Source organism: Fundulus heteroclitus, chromosome 14 (assembly GCF_011125445.2).
Source record: "Fundulus heteroclitus isolate FHET01 chromosome 14, MU-UCD_Fhet_4.1, whole genome shotgun sequence".
Taxonomy (NCBI): domain Eukaryota; kingdom Metazoa; phylum Chordata; class Actinopteri; order Cyprinodontiformes; family Fundulidae; genus Fundulus; species Fundulus heteroclitus.
In genome coordinates, this window is record NC_046374.1 from 16175220 (window position 1) to 16199076 (window position 23857).

A 23857-nucleotide genomic window follows, 5' to 3' on the forward strand; every position below is an offset into this window, starting at 1 on the left:
ATGGCAGAGGCGAGAGTTCCCCCGCCTGTCAGAGTTGAGTCACACGTTCAATTTCTGGGTAAAGTGGCCTGCCAGTCATTCTCTCCAACGAAACCTGCAGATGTGCCACTCCTTTTGCCGGGCTGAAGTCATTTCAAGCCGCGTGTCTTATGAGCTGGGGAGCATAATGGCATGCTCCGGGATACCACTACTGTTCCGCAGAGCAGAAATCAGACAGAGGAATCATATGACGATGATCGTGTCGCACATGCGTTTTGCACCTGCCTCCTTTATCTACGCTGCCTTGTCTTTGAAAGCTGCAAGGCCATCAGGAATAACGCTGGGAGCCACACGCCAGAGCTGGCAGGAGAGAAGCTGTCAAGGAGCCAGGAAGCTGCAGTAGGAGGGCTCGTTGTCCCGTTAGATGCAGTTCCACTGTGATGTCGGCCACACACACACACACACACATACAAATTTACAGGCATTTCCTCACGATTCGCTCCTCCAGCGGGAGATTCCCCTGTGGCGTGGTTACAGTCTCTACTGCCAGAACTTTGTGATGAATGTGTTGAGAGTGGATGCTTGTGAGTGTGTGTCTCCCCGCTCCGACCTGGGAATGTGTGTGTGTGTGTTTGTGTGTGTGTGTGTGTGTGTGTGTGTGTGTGTGTGTGTGTGTGTGTGTGTGTGTGTGTGTGTGTGTGTGTGTGTGTGTGTTTGTATGTGTGTGTGTGAGTGAGTGCGTGTGTTTAAAGATAAAATTGGCTTCGGCTCGGCTTAAGATTTAGACTTCATACCTGCTGATCCCAGATGAGCTGCGAAATTTAGGGCTGATGTCTTTTGTTGCACTGATTCTTACCATTATTAGATAAAGGTAGGATCATTGAGTGCGTCTGATTGGTTTTTAGAACCGCACGTGGTGCTCTTACTCATGAATACGTTTAATTTAGACACACAAAATAACTATCTATGAGGCTCCCTCCTGCTGTGGGGGCCACTGTTTATCTGCCTTTTTTTAAATTTAAACATAAATATATTGGCAAAAGTATAGATTCATCCTCAGCCTTTTCACATTTTGTCACATTGCAACCACGCAAACGTTTGTGCAGTAGACCAACGCTAGGACATGGCTGCTAAAAAGGCCCCTTAGTCCTTGTTGCTAGAATGTTTTACAAATGAAAATCTGAATCATCCCTACAGCGTTACGCTGCTGAACCCTGTTTCAGAGTGAAAGTGGCGTGCTCAGGGTGATGTGCAGTCTTAGTTTCCTGCCGCCCGATCGTTTTGCATGTAGGTAAGCAAGTTAAATTTGCTTTGGTTTATTTGGTACCTTTCTCCCAAGTGATTGCTGTACGGTGTGCGTTCATGTTGCAGCCTTTCACTTTAATTCTCCTTAATGAACTCCAGTGCAGTGAAATGGGCTTTCTGAAGCCACCCAATTAGTAGATAGCGTTTGCATGTGTGTAATTTAACATCAGAATGAATGCAGCAGAAGGCCTCAGAGGCTTGTTAGAGAACGTTAGTAAAGAGAAAACATTAAAAAAGACCCAAGGACCCCGCATACGGGTGTCAGGACAATCATGCACACCACAAATCTGGTTTTAGTGAAAGGGCGGCCAAATGAAAGTCATTTCTAAGTAAGACTTGGAAAATTGTGTTCACAAATGCTTCCCGTCTACTCTGGCTGAGGTTAGCTATTTTACAAAGGAGAATCAAAGACAATGTAACAGCAGCTAAAGGGGGTTCTACAAAGTATTGACACAGGGCGGTCTGGATATAAATACTTGGAAAACCATGTATCACTTTGGTTGTGCCTCACATGCATAAACTTGCTTTGCTCTGTCTCTTCAAATAATAAAATACTTCCAAATGTGTGCTTGTAATATGTCAGAATGTTAAAAAAAATGAAAAGCTAAACGGTTGTGAATACTTTTGCGAGGCCCGGTAACGTTCCGCCTCCACGGATAGCAGAATCAAATTAGCCCTACAGCATATTTGGGACCAACTCGTTGCTTGTATCTGTGTGCGTCCAGGTGGTGGACCTGTACTGGGGAGTTGATCCAGAGGAGTGGGACAACCCAGACCTGCAGAGACTCCGGATGAAACTTCTGGAGGAATGTCTGAAGACCTCTGCGGGGCCATGCTTTGTTGTGAGTATTGCATGCTTCCCAGGAACAATTGGACGAAGCAAAATGGATTTTTACGGTCCCACATGAGCCAGTTAACAGCTGCCTATTTGTCTTCAATTACAGTAGCACCTTGTAAAATATGTGAAAATACAACTTTTATTTTTGAGAACGTTTATGCATTGGAGGGTGAAAAAAAACATAACACAAAGAAATTGTTGTTTTTATCTCCATAAAGTGTCGCCAAGCATTCTGGCTATGCCTAATATAAAATAAGATTTTGTTTTAATGACACTTTTCTTTAGTAATGACAATCTTTGTTTAGTAATCCTTGACTCTACAGTTCCCTGGGCTATAAAAGCAGGCTTTTGTAAAGTTAGTCATTCTTTAGTTTCTCTGTGGGCTGCGGCTGTTTTATCTCACTCCTTTTTAGGCCAGTACTGTCTGCCGAAGACCTGACATGTCTTGGTATGATAACAAAAGTGGAAATAAATAACAAAGCTCTAAAAAACTACCCTCAGAGGATGAACAGCATCTGGAGTAAAGGAAGACTTTGAAAGACTTTTAGAAGGAATACTTTTCTAGCCAGCTTTAAACATTTACACCAAAGTTTAGCTCTGTTGAAGTGAACCATAAAGAAGTGAGTGGTGGCTCTAAAGTTTTACACGGTTAAATTGCTAAAGCGCTCCCCGCTTCTCTTTTTATCTCCGTACTCTGCTCTTGATGCGCCTCGTGGGTCTTTTGTCTCAGTTTGCATCGGTTACAGTGGCGTGTTTGTCATTTTATATTTACCAGAAAACACAAAAGGCAGATGACCTCTTCGCTTTATTACCTCTGCAGCTTATGTTCTCCAGCTAGAATAGAAACAAGTAGACAAAACCATCGGGAGCTTCCCGAAAAGAAGAGGAGAAAAAAAGAAAAATGCAAAAACCGTCCTAAAGGATCACAACTGGAAATTCATGAAAGCTTAACGCTGTGTTTAATCTGTACTTAAGGCTGAGATTTTCTTGATTCTTTCAGGTCCTTTCAGGCTTTGTGAAAAGTAAAAAAAAAAAAAAAAAAAGGGTCAGTGAGAGTGTAAAGAGGAACAGCACAAGAAGGGGGGAAGTGATAGTGAATTATTCAGACGGAACAGATTGAGTGTAAAGGTTGAAACGGAGGTGAGAGATCACAGGTAATGCATTATGGGTACAACAGCAGCTCAGTCTCCAACCCTTAACCCCTGCTCCTCAAAAGGAGTTTTGTACCTCAGCCTCTTGCCACCATCTTGCATGCAATGTTTCCAGATGCTGCTTTCAGTCAGAAGTTACCCATCTTAAATATTAACACCACAAATGACTTACAATGATTGTTTTTCATTTATTTTGTAGGTAGCTTTGCTTCTTATTAAGCAGCTGAATCCTCCTCGGAAACAAAAGACAACTCAGTATCATGTTGAGCCTTTTGTCACCAGCTTAATTGTTTGGGAGCCCCACATAAATATCTGACACACAATCACAGTTCATGTTTGCTTCTGAACGAACAAAGTTTTCGCCTACTTTTCTCTCATGCAAACTGTGTTTCCAATTAAAGAAAAATAAAAATCAAGAGTTTTACCAATTCTTTAATAAGCAGACTGGAAACATTCATGAAGCGAACCAGAGTCTGAGCCTCTGTTTCCTACAGCCAGAGCACAATGCGCTCTGTCCTCTAAGACCAGTGCTGTTCGGATGGCAGGAAACATTTGCAACTTCTAAAAGACGGCGGTTTGAAACAGGAAAACGAGAAGACAAAATAAGTGCTGCTGGCTTCACCAAAAAAGGTCAGGGATGTCACATGAGGAGCAATTCAACCTCTCTTTTCTGCTGGATATTTTCGCCGATGATGTCTGTGTTATATCAATACCTTTTAAACTATGCGAGGACGTCTCGTTGCTCATTTTTATCCACTGCGCACACCTGATTAGATAACCGTAACACATTCAAAGTGATCAAAGGTACATTAAAACAAATTTGTCTAAAAACATCAGCAAAGACTAGCTGAGTGCATCATACCATACATTTTATACTCGCTTCTGTCAGTCTGTGGCTACTAACATAGCTCACCACCGTCGGGGTGTGAACGGGTGACTATAGTGTAAAGCGCTTTGGGGTCGTCGGACTTGATAAAGCGCTATACAAGTACAACACTATACAACATCCATCCATCCATTTTCTAACACGTCTATCCCTGTTGGGGTCACGAGGGGTGCTGGTGCCTATCTCCAGCTGTCAATGATGAAGAGGCGGGGTACACCCTGGACAGGTCGCCAGTCTATCATAGGGCAACACAGAGACAACCAGGACAAACAACCATTCATGCACACAGTCACACCTAAGGAGAATTAAGAGAGGCCAATTAACAGTCATGTTTTGGACTGTGGGAGGAAACCGGAGTACCCGGAGAGAACCCACGCATACACAGAGAGAACATGCAAACTCCATGCAGAAAGACCCAGGGCAAGAGTGCTACCCACTGCGCCACTGTGCAGCCTGCACTAAACAACATGAGGGTTTATTATAATAACACAAATATTTAATAGGATTGACAGGAAGGGCCACAATGTGATTAATTTTCTCAGATTTGGACCCAAGTAAGACGTGTTTTTTTTAAATGGCAAGGAAAGTCAGTGTTATATTTTTAACAAAATGTGCACAAGGCTTGCCCTGATACTTTGGTCGAAACTCTAAAAAATGTATATATTAAATACGAGGATTTCCGCTCAGACTGGACAGAAATGACTGAATGCACAAAACACAACCACATTACCTCAGGTTTACTGTTCAGTTTGCTCTCAAGCCTTCAAACACAAGCTCTGTGCCATGATATTCAGAGTCTTTTAGATGATGCACACACAAATCCACAGTGCACGACTTCCCCATCTGGCTGGTTTAATGTTTAATGGCATATTCTAGTGGTCCTACTTTGGTAGTGAATGGAGGATTTTATGCTGAGGGTCTCTTGATAGCTACACGCTCTCATTCAGACATGTCAAAGCCAGCTGCTGCCCCCCCTCCCAGCCCCTCAGCCCGGCCGCCCGTCAGCAAGCCGGCCCCGTTTTCAGTACCAGGAAGCTCAGAGCCAGCAGCGGCGGCGCTGGTTTCTCTGATTAGGTACTCCCATCCCAGTTTTTGACAGTTCTAGGTTGTCTAGGCATCTTTGGTGAATGGCTGTTTATTTCTTACTGGGTGGTAGCTTGAGATTTATATGTAAGAACAAGAAAGGTTGTCAAAAATTACTGTTTTTTTTTTTTACCCTGGGTGTGTAGTTGTGCGCCGAGCCGTCGCCTACAACACAGGGAATCTTCCCATTTCTCCGTTTGCTTTCTTCCCTTTAACTTCTTTTGTTTCCTTTCTTGTTCTTCGATGAGAACACACTCGCAGCAACTCATTACCATCCGGTTCCCCCAACGCAGGTGTCACTGCGGCGCGCGCGCACACACAAAGAGACCCGGGCACCTTTCCGCACGGCGTGGATCAAACAGCAGATTAGGAAAGGAGTAGATGAAAAGAACAGACGATAAAGTCTGGACACACTTTGGAGAGCCAAATTACTTCTGCATTGACTATCGATTTCCCCCCCCCCATGCGTAGACACGCTGCAGACACAGAGGGAGAGAGGAAGCGGAGAGCGGTGACTGACATGTGTGCTGCAGGCCTGTTATGTTGCTGCCACAGAGGATGTGTGCAACAACTGGAAACCCTCTTTAATCTCCGTGCCGCACATAAACTGCTCCTCATCCTCGGCTCCGCGGAGCCATCCTCCTGGACCCGGACAAAAGGCGTTCCAGGTCAAGCTGTTGATGCACAGTTTTATTCCCGCTTTCACGCCTCTTTGTCCGGACGTCTCCATCTCGGAGCCCCAGGAATATTGCGTTACTCCTAAATGACCGCCTTTGGAGAAACTCGTTTGTGAGCCTCAGGCTTGTCTTCACGCTGTGACATGATAATCCTGTCTTTGCGTGTGTCTGTGCGCCTCTGTGAGCGTCAAACGGTTGCAGGATGTGTCGTTCCGGAGGCAGTTCAGGACGGCGAAACACGTTCATACCGAGGCCACCTTGGCGAGAGCGACTTTTCCCCATACCGTTGATTCGGGAAAAGCTGGTTTCCATGGCGATCGCAAGGGTTGGCATGGTGATAGTGTCATTGACCCGAAGATTAGGCATGACAATGAGCCATCTCTCTCTCTCTCTCTCTCTCTCTCTCTCTCTCTCTCTCTCTCTCTCTCTCTCTCTCTCTCTCTCTCTCTCTCTCTCTCTCTCTCTCTCTCTCTCATATAAAAACTACTCAAGAACCTAAAGGATCCATATATCGGCAGATAATTTCAAGCTTCCACATGTCTGCTGCATGAGCGGGTGTAGTTAAACATACTGTTGTTCATCTTTTACCTCTTTTTTTTCCTATATGTTCAGATTAAAGTGCCTGATAATGTTATAGTACAGAAAAACTGTTTTGGTTTTTGTTTGCCCTCCTGACCTTACACCCAGTGTTAGCCTAAGCATCTATACGAGTAGATGTTTCCTGTAACTACCCGTAAAGTGTCAGACGTGAGTTTCCACGACTGGACTAACATGACAATTACCATGAAACTGTAAATCTTCAGTACGTCGAAGCAAACACTTTGATGCCAGTCATGTCAAATAGTCAAGCATACGTTTGTGTCACGTTTGCTTACAGAAACGAATAGACATAAATGGCCCCCCTTAAAGGAGCCACGCACATAGAAAGGCAGAAAGGCATTCCTTTAGAAAGGTTTTGTGGCCCAACGAGACAAAGATTGAGCTGTTTGGTCCAGGTCACATGTTGCGTGTTTGGAGGGGGTCAAGCTGTCAAGTATGGTGGGGGTAGCATCATGCTGGGGGTCGGTGTAGCAGCCAGTAGCATCGATGCTTCGCACAAATCTGATGGAATGATGAACAAGGAGATCTACATCCACATTCTTCAACTTCCTATCAACCCAGAGGTTAGATTGATGAAACTTGGACTCAGGTGCCTGACCCTATGAATGATAAGCACCCACAGGATCGCGTTTAATCCCAAACATGGATCCCAAACAGGGGTTTTTGGGATAATTTTCTGTGTTTCCAAATTATTGGCCGATGATCCCGAACACACAACAAAACTGGTTTTAAAATCAATAAGCAGTTGTTGTGGTATCATTCCACCAAGGAGTTACCTTAAGTCGGGCATACACTGTACGAGTTTTTCAGTCGTGGTACTTGTATACATCTCAAACTGTGCGACGGAACCGCGGGGTTTAAAAGTTCACCGCTCACGATATGTGTACGGCACAACGCTCGGACGCGACCGGAGTGCTCACACTGTACGTCCGAACGTAGATAGAAGAAGACGAAGAAGAAGAAGAAGATGGAAGTGTCGATGGCTACTGTAAACATTACCGGAGAAACGCGCTGCTTTGGCAATATGTGCAATTTTGTGTGCAGAAAGCCCTAAAAAGAAAATGCGACAACATATTTGGACAAAGAAATGGCTGAGCAAACGTAACTACTATGGTCTGTCAGTTTTACAGAAAGAACTTGAGGTAAGCTGGCGGCTGTGCACATTTAACACCCCAGCCTTATCAACAATGTCACGATAGTCAGTTAAATCTACTTGTTTGCACGTGCGCACTGCGCGAGGTTGGGGGAAAAACGACTTGTAAACTGTCGTAGCTCTGCTTGAACAGCAGGATGTGGTCACGAAAACCTCACGACGGCCGACTGAATTTCAAACATGTTTGATTTTCAACCGACTGTCTGATTCCTGATCAGGAGGTAGTCGTGAGAAGCCAGTCGCCCCTCCTCCCCCCCTGTACGATCAAGCTGAAATTCGGCCCGATTCAAAAAACGCTCGCACGACTGAAGAATCGGCCCGAAAAGGGCAAAAACTCGTACAGTGTATGCGGGGCTTTACAAAACAAGTTTGACCCTCCTATGAAATTGAAAAAAATTGACAATAGATCCGAGCATTTGCCTCCTCTACTTGTTTTTAACAAGTTCTTTATTGAATAATCAACCCAGCCCGGTTTGAACTATTCACTGCAGCCAAAAATGGACGCTGTCCCCGCAGATGATGATTGTAAACGTATGCAAACTTCTGACCAATACGATGTCTTAGCCCAGATACATTTGGAGCAGAATAAAACTACAACTAGGGATCAAGCCAGAAACCCAGAGATCCATGTTCACCCAGGTCTATCTGTGCTGCAGAAGAGGTTCTAATAGACGACTTGGACCCATTCAGTTTGCAAATGCATGCATCGCCGATATTAACCTTCCTCTGGTGTTAGCTTTCTGCTGCCATCTGTAGTGTTAGCGGGTCATTTCGGACCCGTGTATTAAATCAGCCATAAAATACCCTAAAAACAATCTTTTATCATCCAATGTTTTCTTAACTCTTGTTTAGCTGGTTGGGTTCCCTTATCCATGAAAAGATTGGTATTAATATTTTTTTGTGGCCCCCTGGGCCTTTGTTTTAACAGCATATCTTCTCCTCATTGTTGCATCCTGTGAATTGGAGATGTGTACTCTGCAAGTCACCACCTCTACACTCAAATGGCTTGACAAGCCTGGACATGTCTCCCTTTGTTTGTTCTTGCAAAAAGGCAAAGAGAAAAGCCCCTAAATGAAGCTCAAGTGGTTGGAGGAAGAGGCTGTTGGTTGACTGTGTGTTCATGATTTAATTTTGGACATTTTTTATTGTTTTATAATAGAAAATTTTAACCGGGTCACAAATGACCCGAACACCACAAAAGTCATTTTTTTTCACCAGAGCACTTTATATTTTGGAAAAAAAAAAAAAAAGATTTTACTTTGTTTAAATGGAAGTCCCTGACAAAGTCAAAAAGTTTCAACTCAAAAAACAAATGTATGAAGTGCTTTTATGCATGTTAAAACTCAAAACGGGTCCGTCGGGACCCTAACACCATAGGAAGGCTAAGCCAGCATATATATATCTTTGGGGTTTGTTTTTAAAATGTGTTGGGACGCAATTCTGCGTCATATTTTATCTGCATATTTGCCTCCAGGAACTGTAAGAGACAAATTAATGTTAATAGTTCAATAAAACTAGATGTTTCATTCATTAAATGCTGTATATATATATTTTTTTTTATCCGATCTCCTTACTTTGTTTGGATACATGATGTTTGCCTCTCCTCTGCTGCAAATATCTCCCCAGCTGACTGTGTGCATTGTGGATTAATTGACTGCATGACTGATTGATTTGTTAATTCATACTGTGGCTGTGCGCAATCTTAGCTGCTTCTCCCAGCTGGTTCATCAGATAAAGTGCACTTAGCCAGAGTATAAAACCCAGTCCAAGGGTGGAAAAAAAACAAAAAACTAGGGAAAGAAGAAGGGGGCGGGGGTAGAGGAGGGCAATGAAGGCTGAAATTGCATTCGGCCCCTGTGTTATCTTTCCTTTCCCCTCCTGTGTTTCTCACACCTTCAGCTCATGAGAAGCCACGAGAGCTCCACAAATCCCTCTTAAAACGTCAGACGTACACGAACTGAGACATGAAAAAGCGAAGCGGTAGCAGGAAGTAATCCGTTTCAGACGCCGATGGTGGAGACAGAGGTGTTAAAGCCCACCAATCAAGACCTTTTTTTTTTCCTTTTTACATTTCTACCTTTTTTAAAGTCAAGAGAATGATCGTAGAGCTGATTTGACAGGTGTGAACGCACTCTGCTGCGTCAGCGCTTTAAAACCTGCAGTTGTCATTTTAAGAGAAAACTCTAGCTTCAGCTTCCCCCCCCCCCCCAACCTCATCTCACATACAGCTAGTCACCCACTCCATTCATCCTGCCGTATTACAACAAGACAAGCAGACAGAAACCTTGTCAGCAACACGGAGAGTGACTGTTCCCTCTGTTTTCGACGTGCAACATTTTGGTCCCAGGATTGCAGTCGATTAGCACCCGCTACCTCCATCATTTCCTGACACGTCGCTGCAGGGCCGTGAGTCAGGAACACGAGGGGCCCTGCAGGTTCGGCCCGGTGCTACGGGAGGCCTTCAGAATCTCTACAGCTGAACAGTTACAGAGCTGTGGAAAACCGTTTGTCTCCTGACCGACGGTGCGTGTGCTTAATTACACGTTGCGCGTTACGGTTTCACTTCACCAAGAAACGTTTTCATGTCAGCTAAAGATAACCTGAGTAAATACAAAAGGCAGTTATCATTCATTAAGGTAGACGGAGCTATCCAACCCAGCGCACATGCTAGTTAAACCGTAAATGCACCGCAGGTCTCACCTGCCTCAGTAAGGGATTTCTCCATGTGGCTTAATGCCTCATAAGGCCATGTAGTCGTTATTAAAGTCGCCGTAGGAATCTGATCTTTTTTAATTGCAGCATTTCTAAAACTGGAATCATACAATTATTTTAGTCTGAAAATCCCATTTATATGTTTTTTTTTTATAACTAATATTTCATCTTTAGAGAATAAGGATAATTAACGTTATTTTCCATAGTTATAGATTAAATTCTAGACAGCCAGGTGCAATATGCAAGTTCCTCTGGGACCACCATTTAATCATAACCTTCTTTCGTTGCGTACAAAAACGCCATCTTGCACCAGAGCACTTAAACCATTGTATATCAGCATTTTTTCTGTTTCAGGGGTCGCCACAGCGAGTCATCTGTCTTGACCTAAGTCTCTCTTCTGCATCTCCTTCTCTCGCACCAACTATCTTCATCTCCTCTTTCACTCCATCCATAAAGCTCCTATTTGGTCCTCCTCTATTCCTCTGTCTGGCAGTTCCAGCCTCAGCATCCTTCTGCTCTCTGTCCCTCCTCTGTACGTGTTCAAACCACCTTGTATATCAGCTTCATTTGTTATGCAGAAAAATATTCATCAAAATGCAAAAATCTTGCCTATTCAATGTGTTGTTTTTATCAAGACCTTAAATAAACACTTTCTGGAATAGGAATGTGAATCAAACTTTAATACGAATACACAGCTTTCTGTTCATTAAAGTTTTTTAATTATTATTATAATCACACAACCACATCTATCTGCATTAGTCTGGGAGTAAAAAATAGAAAATTACTTTATATCTACCTAAGTCAAAGTGACATGAAAGGTCCTCCAGGAAGGTGAAGAATGAGCCAGGGTTAGATGGTTATATTTTGTACCTGAAAAAACTCTAAAATCAACAAAGTAGCAAAGAGAATGCTGAGTTTTAAAATAGCAAGTGAGTAACCAACAATAGTGCATGCAAAATGGATGGCACAAAAACAAAACACATTACTCTGCACCGTCATCTTTTCAACAGAATGTAACCAACGAACAACAGCAGCACTTCTTAGGGTTCAGTAACTTGTAAAGGAAACATTTTCTTGATTCATGGCCTCATTTAGTTTGGATAGATTAAGCCAGGGGTGGAAATCTAATTTGTTCTACCAGACACTTTTTCTGGAGGAAGCAAATTTGTACCACCCAAATGTTATGTACTACTACTTGTTGCAAGCACACTTTTGTGTACCAGTAATGTTTTTCTTAGTTATAAATGAAAAGGGAAAAAAAACTCAAATTAAATTAGTATTTTTTTCTGGTACTGATCTGAAAAGGTTTGGGTTTGGCTCGGCTGTCCGTGTACCCTGTGAGGTAAGGAGTGGCATTAGTGGGCTGATCTACTGCAGAGTGGGTAATGAGCCACGGGAGCAGCAGCCATGTCTGGTCAGAGCCTCCCAGGCTGACAGACGGGGCTTTAAAACAGACATGAGAAAGGATGGAAAAAAGATCACGGGTAACAAGAGAAACTGAGGCAATACGTGTTTACACTGGTGTTTCTTAGCAAACTGACACTTTCCTCTCGCTTAAGTTATTTCACAGTTTTCTAATTGGCTCCCTCCAGATCTTAAACCTTTACTAAGCCAACTGCAAGTTGTTGAATCTAAAATGCTCCCAGTGGTTTGCAACCTTTAAAAATATCAGCTTTTCCTCACAGTGTGAGCACGCAGCATTGCTTTTGCTTCTCTAAATTAATATTTAGGTATCTTTTGAAAAATATATTCTTTTTGTTTTTTGTTTTAGGGATGCCCTGACAATTCTGTGGTAACACACATGTGCATAGCCTCCTAAACAAAAAAACAACACATATGGAGATTATGAAACAAAGTCCAGTTTCCACTTGCTAGTACAATAGAAATACGTAAATATCTCTTCATATTAATGGGTAGAATAGTAATTGTGGGTTGAATTCCAGCTTCTTCCTGCCACATGCTCATGTGTCCCTTGGCACGGCACTTAATCCCAAATTGTGTCGGTGTATGAATGCGTGAGGGATTTGGTGAATCTGGTTAAAGTTTAAAGCGCTTTGAGTGGTCGGTACAGCCAAAAAAATGTATTACATAATTTTTAAATTAATGAAATCTTTTAAAAATACTCTCATACTGTGACCCAAACATATGACGAACATTTCAGTTTCACTTTGAATCGTCTATTTTTGCAAATCTGTATATTTTGGTCGTACTTCCTATGGCCTGTGTGGATATGACTAATTTTTGAGTTTATGGTGAAACTTCTTGGGGCTAAGCTAAGGCTGGTTTACACGTCAACGTTTTCTGGTGAAAACTTAACAGTTTGGTTGCATTTGTACCGTTCATTGACACGACCATGCTGAATGTTCGTCAAACAACGGCACAGTTAGAAAAAGGCTTCCAGGTTGTAACGGTGCAACAACGTCCCAGCTTCCGCTGTCATCTAAACAGGAAAACAGAACTTTTCTTCGAGGGAATCTTTGGCTCACGCTCAGTATGACAGAGATCAGTAGGACTTAAAACACAGGCACAACATTACGGCTGCCTGCAATTGTAAAAACCACAGAAGAAAGAAATGGCGGATAGCAGACTGCTGTTTTGGCTGCTGACTCTTCTGAATATAACTACAGCTGGGCAAGGATATGATTCAAAGTTACCTTAAGCAACAGTTAAACCTCATTGCGTGTGAAAACTTTATTCTCGGTCATCTGCAAGGATTATTAGTTGCTGCTAACTGCTTTTAGGCAGTACACGTGTGCACTGCTCTCAAGTTAAACACACATTTTCCCAGGCGCCTCTGTTTGGTGAGTGATCCTCTGTGAGTGATCCGTGTGTGACACAGTCACCCACTCGGACAGTCCACTGTCCGTTCAGAGCTCAGTGTCAGGATCGCCTTCTGCTGAGCTTTTTCAGTCTTTTTTACCACTTGGTGGGCGTCTGCAGTTTCTACCGTGCATCAGAAAAGCAAAGCTGCTTCAGTGGCGCAGTGGTTAGTGCGCGTGACCCATGTACGGAGGCCTTAGTCCTCGACATGGCCGACCCAGGTTTGACTCTGACCTGTGGTCCTTTGCTGCATGTCTCTCACCCTCTCTCTCGTACCCCCTTTCCTGTCAGCCCACTATAAAAAAAAACAGCCACTAGTGCTGTGAAAAGCAAAGCTGACCCCCAAAGTACCCCTGTCATCTCACTCTTTTGAGCTTATCATACTGCTTGAGAGCTTGCATGCTGAGTTTGAAAGAACATAGCACCACAAGTGGCGCACCGTAAGAACAACACCATTTTCAAGTTTGTACTGCTGCCGTGTAAATGGAGAGTGTAATTAGAACATTGTCATGTAGACATTTTGGCAAGACCGTAACGAAAGACGGCCTTAGATGCAATCTGGAAATGATACGCTGGATCCAGGGCGCTGGATCAAACATGGAAGTCACTGAGGCAGATCTACTCACCAAGCAGAGCTTCTTTATCAATATTTATTATATATAACAATCCAGGCAGCTCTTCTTCTGGCTGATAGCATGTAAAAACAAAGAGACGCCATCTTGAAATACTCCTGGTTCTTGTAGTCATGACTGGTCAACGTCTGTTAGCATAAAAATGCAAATCTTACATCGACATTGATCTCAACACAAACGAAAATGTACAAACATACAAAAACAAACTGTCAAAAATGTCTGCAATATTTTTGTACCATTATAGAAAATCCGGTTTGATACAAACCTAAGCTAACATGAAGACATTTGGGCCTTGATTAAAGCAACATTCGTTGCTACGTTGATCTCTTAGAAGCAGAAAACTGTTCAAGTGTGAGCTCAATTGACTGAATTGAGCTACTGTAGCTCAATTCAGCTAAAGTTAAAGCTGCCTCTGGCTGAGAAGTGCTCTATACACCAAAGAAACTGCCAACAATGAGTAACAGAGCCTGACCAAGTAACTAAGGAATAAGGGGGCGTGATCTGATGAATCCTGTTTCCTTTTGACTCTTTTACTTGGGAACACAAGACTCCAGGATGCATTGTCTACCTAAGCACTGTCGGGGCGACAGTGGCGCAGGAGTTAGGGAGTTCGTCCTGCAATTGGCGGGTTGCCTGCTCCGACCGTCTGTCGTTGTGTCCTTGGGCAAAACACTTCACCTGAATTTACTACTAATGGTGGTCAGAGCGCCGATGTATGGCAGCTTCGCCTCTGTCAATCTGCCCCAGGGCAGCTGTGGCTGCTAACATAGCTCACCACCGTCCTGGTGTGACTATGTGCATGAATGGGTGAATAACTGACTGTAGTGTGAAGCGCTTTGGAGGTCGTCTGCTGTACAAGTACAAGTCATTTACTATTTACTACACCAGACCATGTGCACCTATTCATGGAGCAGTATTTCCCAGTGGTTTTGACTTCCTTCTGCAGGATACTGCATCCTGCCACAATGCAAAAATAGTACAGTTTGAGTAGCCTGAAAGCAAGTTTCAAGCGGTCAACTCGCTCTCCAAATTCCCCAGATCTCAATCCAGTCGGGCTTCTGTGGGATGAGCTGGACAGACTAGATGGAGGCTCCAACCCAAAGACCTCCTGGACTTTAAAGCTCCGCTGCTAAAGTCTTTCAGAGATCTCGTGGCGTCAGTGCCTCGATGGGTCTAATCAGTATACGTGGCGATATGAGACACAGTGTGACAGCAGCGTATTGTCATAGTTTTGAGCAGAAAAACCACAGAGTAACACAAGGGGCATCCTAATTTCTCCTTATTTTACATGTGCAGTTGTTCATTCTATTGTAAATTACTCTTCCTTTGCTGTACAATTAGCATTTTAAATTATTTTTACCATCCTTTGAGGATTTAGATAGAAGAACCTTTCTATGTAATGTGGGCTTCATGTCTAAGTCTTCTCCGAGACTCTCTCAGCTGAGTGTTATCCAATGTGGAAATGTTCGTTGTATCAAAAGTACACCTCTAAACCCTGGAAGTGGCGCTCCCTCTTTTTAAAACATACTGATTGCCTAAAGAGAAAATGTCCAAAATCAACCTTGAGCACGTTCTGCTTGCTGGACCTAAAACTACCTGAATGCAAATGAATGTTACGGCGGACATTTGTGGGCTGTCAGGGCAGGCCATCCCACAGACGATGCAGCGTGCCATCGTTGGATTGCTGCTGTCTTCTCTGCATCTGTTCCCACTGAGAATGCCAAGGGAATGAGGAGTCCAGCGCGGAGTGGCTTTGAAGCGTCATTGCTGGAGGCAAGCCGTCGTTTTCCTGCTCACTGGACCTCGCAGTCATTTGGCTCATCTCCCGCTCGTGCTTTGTCTCCTCCCGGAGGAGAGGCTTAAGGTTCGTGTGAGCTGTGGCACATGTAGTAAAGAAGAAAGTCAGCCGGTCATGTCACAGTAGGATTTGTGCCTCTGCTCTCCTGAAAAGTGACTGGAAGACAACATGAAACTATAGGGAAGCATATAGTCCTGATTATTTCCAGTGTCACTGGATCTGCTGTGACTCACGTGCATGGATGAGCAGCCGGATAGAAAGGCTACTAGTTAATTTTATGATGCATGATTGTGCTCTGTTTTTGTTTTTTTTCAATCTGGGCTGCAAATGTAATTTTAATAACCCAAACTTATAGCTCAAAAACCCATAAAAAATCTGATTTCACAGTTAACCTACAAATCCACATACACCCTTCTAACGTGTTGTTTTATGTTTTGTTTTTTGTTTTCCCCACAAACAGCCCCATCTGTTGGATATAAAAAAGCAAATCTGCTAATTTTCTTAATGCCGCCGATTACTGGGAATTACCAAACTTGGCAGAGTCCGCGTCTTTGGCGTAGCAGCGGTGTCATTCAAAACGTTTGTCGTGCAGCCGCAGAGCAAATCTGCCGCATTCGCCAAAAGAAGGGGTATAAACGAGGCAGAGCCTGCAGGGAGATAGTTCCCTGTTATTCTTCTGCTTTGGGATAAAGCAGAGTAAAGGTGCCAAAAAAGTTCAACTTCGCTATTTGTCAGTCCTAAAAGGAAGATCACTTGTGTTTGTTTGCTTTTTAGCATATTTATTGCAAATTAGGTCCGTACATCCGTCGTGTTGCACATATCTGAGATTGGGTCGCGGGGGCAACAAGTCCAGGAGGGAACCCCCTGATGTCCCTCTCCCCTGGCAGCATCCCTCAGCTCATTCTGGGGGGACCCCGAGGCGTTCTCAGGCCAGACAGGATATAGTTCTGGGTCTACGCAGGCCGGTGTGTTGACAGGTTTTTGTAACGTAATGTAAGCTCCACAACAAATAGATGACAGAAGAGCGATTTAATCAGCAGTCAAGAATCTTTATTGTCAGTATGTGTTACCATGAAGACATTTTCCATGATGCAGGCACCGTCTCAGAATGCACATAATTACACATAACACAGACACACAACAAGACCTGATGTTTTTTTTTTTTTTAAACTGTTGATGGGTGGGCACTGGGGGGCCGTGCCCGCTCGCGGAGCTAGTTGTCCTAGCTTCCCCCCAGCAAACAGAAATAGCTGAACGGGGTGGAGTGGAAGCCTCTGTGACCTGGAGGGAGGCGGGGTGTGAAGTGCCTCCTTTAGATTTTAAAATGCACCAAAACGAGTTGCTCTCAGACACTGATCTCAGAACATGGGCAAAAAAAAGGGGGCTTTGAGGCAACAATAACTAGGAATTGAGAGCAAAGCATTGCAGTTCCACTTTATGTAGATTACAGCTGATTGATTTATGTGAAAAGGAAGAACTGAAAAGCATGACATGTCCCGTTTCAATGTAATCATCCCTTTGTATAGACATTTTCATAAAAGCACATTAGCTATAATCTGCTCCGCTCTCAGGAATACCTCAATGAGCCAATCATGGGACTCATTGGTGTAACACATCCAGTGAGGATTGAGCTGCATCCATTTTTCATACAGTTAAGCCGTACTGAAAAAAAAAAATACCGTTGCATATGATATTACTGTCTGCCTAGACAGGACTGGTTATGATAACTGTGTGTAATATAGGGTTCTAATATATCTTTTGTATTTTTTTTTTGTCTTATTAGGAAACAATAAACTGTTTTTTCCTGAAACTGCATCATAGCAATCTAAGCAATAGATAAATAGTTCCTAAAATTATGTGATAAAGAACTGTAACGTCGCCACTTAAGGTAGTTGCTATTAGAAATTAGAAATCAGCCTATCAGCATCATGGCCTCATCGAGTCTGATCAGGAAGCAGGATCCAACTTTTTTTTCTGAAGGTCCGACTTAAAGTGATGCTTGTAGAATCTCAGAATCTCCATAAGATCCAGTCAACCTGCTTTTTCTTTAACTGTGTGGCTCACTGGTGTCCAACTTTCCTTTTATCAAAACAAAAAGTTTTTTCCTTCCAAGGTTTAGCTCAGGAGGGCGTCCCATCTCTCTGCACCCGGCTGCAAACTTTCCAACTTAAGACTCTCTCTCTCACACACTCTCTCTCTCTCTCTCTCTCTCTCTCTCTCTCTCTCTCTCTCTCTCTCTCTCTCTCTCTCTCTTCTTTATAGAAGAGTTTAGTGCAAAGTATTTAGTAAACCGTCCTGTAGAGACTGTGGATCACAGCTAACCCTCTGTTATACCTGCTGGCAAAAGCAGGAAGCAGAGAATTAACTGGCTTCAAATTATCTATAAGCTGAGCTGTAGGACTGAGGAAACCCATCTTTCGTAGTTCTTTGTTTACCGTCCTGATTAATTCACTCATGTCTTCCAGAGCTTTTAACCCTCTTTATTCGCTTGAGACCCATAAGCTCTTGGATTTGATCATATTTTCTGTTTATTCAATGGAGCACTTCCAACATACTGTTAGTGCTGTTCAACACAGTAAACTTGACGGATGTTTGAAGTCTTTCCTTCTTTATATATTTAAAAAATCTTTGAAGATTAGGTCGAACAACAAACTTTGCAGATCCCCGGCAGATTTATAGGTTTAAAATATCTTTGCTCAACCGAGACGTTTGTTTTTCTGAATGTGTCAGAAATCAGTTAATAATAAAGATGATGTAACAGGAGTTGACGTAATGACAGCAAAACGTTTGTATTCACGTATCATTTTGAAAATAAAATGCCTCATCAAAAAGGATTTCATCCCCTCCTTAAACATCCGATGGCTTTAGAGCCACCAAACTCTTCTAATTGCTGCCAGCTTTTCCTGTGTTTCCTCTGGTATTTAGATCAGTTTTCTTTGCTCTCCACAGATTCCCTATCAGATAAAAGATTGGTCGGTAAAATCAAAAGATTAAACCTAAATTTGTAAGTGGTATGCTAAAATCAGCAAATGAAAGAGGAAGCGATATTAATATTACCAGCTCAGGTTTACAAGAACAAGGCCAGAGGAATATTCATCATACAGGAAGTTTTGGGTCTAATCGTAGATATCAGCAGTTTTGGGCCTAAGTGTATATTTCTGTAAATCAACGCTGTAAAAGCTGTGGTGTAAACACAGCGGCCACACGGACTGAACTGTGTCCACACAGAGTGGGGGGTTTCTAAACCACCTGCAGCACAGTTACTGTCTAAAATAACACCCGGCTGTGGGCATCGATGACCAGGGGTGGGGGGGACCCATATGTCAGCAAATGATTTCAACACTATTAAGTTATTTTTATTTAATTTGGGCTTTACTTAGTAGTCCAGTAGTAGCCTATGGGCAAATAGTTGGCACTAACAAAGGCATTGTAGAATTATTTGGAATTATGGATGAACTGGAAAAGCTCCTGGAAAGCACAGACCTCCACCAAGGCCCAGACAGCTGGTTTGTGATCCAGTCAATGCCACTGACCCCACTTTACACCACCGATCAGGTTTTGCAAACACGTCACGATGTGTCTCTGTCTCCCTCCCTCCGTCCTTCCTCAGGGTCTGGTAGGAGAGAAGTACGGCAGCATCCGGGTGCCGGGGGAGGTGGAGTCGGCGGAGTTTGAGATGATCCTGGACGCGGCTGTGGAGGCGGGGCTGGACACCCACATTTTGGAGGAGTGGTACTGCAGGGATGAAAACTCTGTGCCACCCGCATACTACCTCAAACCCAAAGCCCAAATGCTCAAGAACTACCAGAACTCTGTGAGTCCAAACGCTCCGGTTAGTCTGTGGTCGGATCTCATACGATGCGTTTCTGTCTGTAATACAAAATAATCGAGCTTCTTAAACTTTTTGCTCTTTTTGTCGGATTGGGAAATGAAACTGGAACATGGTTTTTATTTTTAACTTTTATTGGGTTTTTTTATTGTTTTTTTTTTTGTTTTTTTAAGTCTGAATCAATATTTCGTAGAACCATCTTCAGCTCAGTCAGACTGGATGAAGTTAGAAATATTTTACGTTAGAGCCCTGAACTATTTAACACATGAACATGTGTTGCTCTGAACCAGGGCTGCACAACATTAGGAAAACATGAAGTTGGGAGAATATTCTTGAATTTGGGGATTTTTATTTTTTATAGCTTGTGATTAACCCACGTCCTTCACGCTTATTGTTTTTTTTTCCATCACCATGATAAGTTTTAAAACTTCATTTGTCACAAAGGTCTAGTTTAGGTTTGGATATGCAAGACAGTAAAAGACTAATCAAACAGACCAAACATATTAGCGGTAAAAAAAAAAAGTTTCAATTCCTGAGATATTCTCTAACAAATATGGCTCTTAGCAATAATGGCTTTGGCTGTATGCTTAGGATTGTTGTCCTGCAGGAAAGCTTATTGACTCTGACCATCTTCACATTTCCCGTTCCCCACAGCATGACGCTGCCGCCACCATGTTTCGTGGTGGGAACGTTGTGTTCAGGGTGATTTGAACACAAATGCCTGTCACCCTTTTTTAAAATTTTATTCTCAAAGAATTTTAAAACCACTTATCACTGTCCTTCTGCTGCATCGTTCTGCACGGCTGTGGGTCAGTCCCTCGCGTAAAGTTCGTGGCCGAGGAACACCTTAGCAAGGTTTCAGGGGACGTTTGAGTTTTGTTTTCCCCGCTTTAATCGTGTAGATCCACAAAGAGAATTTGTAACCGCTAAACGAAGAACTTTATGGGCGCGTCGTTACTGTGGATTTGTGTCCTTACATCCATGTTGCGAAAGCCTCCAGCTCTGCCTGATAAACACATTTTATCCGCCGCTGCAGAAAAGAGGCTTTGCATCAAGTTTGCGGGGTGCGGTGGAGTTTGTTCAGTCGACTCTTTTCATGTTTCCTGCTTTAATGTTTTCCCAGCCGCCAACTGGCCCCATAAATTCCATTTAATACATATTTTTCTCTTGTCAGCACCGTGCATTTTGAGAGAGAAAAAAAAGTCATTCTTTAATGTTTCATGTTTTGATTTTGGAGGGAATTATATAACTATATTTAAAAGCTTATGAAAGTCTGGTGGAAGGACGTTGGAAGGCTTTTGTTCTTGAACGCTAAGGTCAGGGGATCCGAACCCTAAAATCTCTCAGACCAGCACATAGTTCAATAACGTATAGGTTGGTTTCTTTCTTATTGCACAGGTCTGCTCAGTGCTCACTCAGGCAAGAATGACAGCTTTCCTTCAGTAAATGACGAGCGTTACAGTCAGCCTTTCCTTACTCTGCCCCCCCTCCATCCCCTTTTTAGATGGAGTCGAGCAGCGCAGCAAAGACCAAGAATGACAAAGCCTGGAGGAATGTGTCAGAGGAGATCAAGAAGATCTTCCGAACGGCGGTGCTGCAGCTGCAAGAGAAGGGAACCATGAAGAGCGCGGACGCCAACAAATTCCTTTGCTCTGGTGAGAGTCAGGCCTTCTGTTTCCGTCTTTTGGTGTCTTGGGACATATAGTTGGGTTCCTGGTCTCTTGTTTTGAATCAGTCTATGAAGCAAACCTTACCTCTGCTCTGAACGTAGTCAAACCCCGCTTTAGATAAAAACCGGTATAACTAACCTTTCTTTTCCATATGGGCCATTGCTCATAAGAAAAACTGCTGCAGATTCATTAAAAGACAATCCATATTAATGCATTACATCATATGTCCCTAACCTTTGTCTAACCTTCATTAAACTCTATCAATAAATGGATGAAAAGGAAGAAATGGAGAATATTGGCCTATTCCCATCCCTGATTGACTAGTTGTTTCAACCGTTGTCATGACTTTCCCAGCTAGAAAACTTGTAAAACTCCCATGTTTGTCGTTGCAGCTTTGGAGGATGAATTAGACTTTGCCCTCGGGAAACAAACGCCCGCCTTTCTCAGGAAATGCGTCTGCTACATACGCAAGATCTCCAACTTCGACCGCTTCGCCAAGCTCCCCGACATGGCCCGCTACATGGACATCGTGGTGAGCGCCGAGCGCGTCATGCGCAACCAGGAGGCCTACGAGCGGCTGCTGAAAGTGCGCGACGAGTTCATCCCCACCGTGGTGGCCGCCTCCAACCTCCGCGTCTACTCTTCGGTCACCCACTGCGACATGAAGCTGGGCTACTCCCAGGAGGTGGAGAGCCACTACGTGGAAGGTCTCTGCAAGCAGTTCTACGAGGACATGGTGGACATCATCCAGGCCACCGTCCAGCAGAACTTTGACACCGAGACCGACCCGCTCTACGACGAGATCCTGCAGCACCTGTCCCTCTGTAAGACCTCCGCAGCCCTCTATAAGTACAAGTCGGAGACTCTGGATTACGTGCAGGAGTACCTCATGCCGTCCAAAGGGAGCAGAATGAGCCCTCTGGTGGTGTACGGAGGGCCCTGCACCGGAAAGACGCTGCTGCTGTCTGAGGTGGCCAAGCAGGTGAGGCGTAAACAAAAAGGATGTCCTCCCCGTCACTTTTTTCCTCCTCGGTTATCTCAGTTTGTTCACGCTTGCTCCGCTCTGTCTGTCTGATCTCAGCATGTGTCCATCTTTGTGCAACAGAGCATGAGGGGGCGTGCAACTGTTCATCTCCTCGCAAACGCTTGCTCGCTTGACCATCTGTGCGTCTACCAAGAGGCACTCCTTCGCCATGCATGCATGTGTCATTTCCAGTGAAGCCAAGCAAGTGTGCCCAAGTCGATATCCATTTTTACAACTCAGCTTTTGCTTTTCCCTCGATGTGCCAACAGTGGCAGTAACACTTTTGATGTCGCCCTTTTGTTATCATTAATAATAGTATTATTATTTTTCGGTACACATATCTTGTCTTTTCAGCCTTTGGTTCTGTGTGTGCCATCTGCCTGCCCAGCCGCATTAAGCTCTCACTATAATTCCTCCAGTGTCACTATGATGTACTCATTAGCTGTAAGCAGCAGGGGGAGAGAAACAATCATTTTAATGCCTACATTCAACATGGATTCAAACCTGTATCCACATTATTTTAGAGTTACTTAAATGAAGGAAATAAGTATAAGGTTTTAAGTTTTAGCATAATATAAAATATGTGTTGCATTCACACATACACACACACTCAACCTTTTCACATTTCATTGGGAATGTAACTGATTAAGATGAAGTTGTGCATCATGCTGAAGTGAAACAAAAGAAAAAAAAGATCCTCGATTTTCTTTACAAATATACATCTGAAAAGGTTAGCATGCATTTTTATTTAGCCCCTTTTACCACTAACTAGAACCCAGCTGTGTCTTGTTTCTCGTTTTAGGGCTGCGCGAAATTAGGACAAATTGCGATATGCAATCATATTGATAAATGTTACAGTAATGATGTAGCTTGCAATAAATACAGAATATGTTTATACCATAAATGTCCTTCTGCTTTAGGATCATAGCAAACATAGATTATGAGTCGTCGATCCAGCGACTAAAAATCTAAAACATTCATCATTTCCATCTCAAACAAAAGGTTTTAATGAAAAGGTTGCCTCTGTTTGACTTGTGATGTTTTGGCAACTTTACCACATCTTTACCTTGTCAAACGTTTCATGTTGCATCAAACAACAAATGTCACCAAACATATTAGGGGCACTGAGAGCTTGAATGCAGGGCACTATAAATAATTGCATAAGTTTGATACGAGCTGGAACAGGGTAATATTAATTCATTAATGTGCTCAATAGAGAAAAGTGCTCTGGGTTCACTGGGCTTCCACTCTAATCCCACTGGAGGTAATTTACACTTGATTTGCTTCATCTAAACCCCCAAAGTGTGGTGTAACATAAGAGGGGACTAAATTCTTACAAGAGATCTGAGCTGTGCATTAACCGCTGTTAAAACAACAACCAGACTCATTTTACCCATAATGATCACTGGTCATAACAAAAAGTTTTAATATCACATTTTTTTCTGAATTCTTAAAACAAAGGTACACTAATTTTTCTCTGACGTTTTCCTATAAGTTTTTTACATAATTCTTGAGGGGACTGCATATTTTATTAATATTTACACTTTTTCAGTTCACTGTGGTGACTTCTGTCTGTGACCCAGTGAAATACATTTGTCTTTTGTTTAAACATCAAAATTTAGTTTATTTTCTTTTTTTTGTTTTTTTATCCATATTTGTGGCTGTAACTACGTGTGTTTTTTTAAACTCTGAAATACAAA

General features: G+C 43.1%; 1 protein-coding gene across 4 annotated transcripts in view; it reads left to right on the plus strand.

Annotated features, from left to right (window-relative positions):
- LOC105918424 (NACHT and WD repeat domain-containing protein 2) overlaps nt 1-23857 on the plus strand; it is a 61496-nt gene that overhangs the window by 31426 nt on the left and 6213 nt on the right. For 2 of the 4 annotated variants that reach the window (XM_021311100.2, XM_021311101.2), the window contains exons 4-7: nt 2010-2126; nt 19245-19466; nt 20968-21118; nt 21526-22115. In XM_021311100.2, coding sequence (XP_021166775.2) covers nt 2010-2126; nt 19245-19466; nt 20968-21118; nt 21526-22115 — 1080 coding nt within the window. The remainder of the gene's footprint in view (nt 1-2009; nt 2127-19244; nt 19467-20967; nt 21119-21525; nt 22116-23857) is intronic. The other 2 variants (XM_012853503.3, XM_012853504.3) reach the window with 1 other exon arrangement.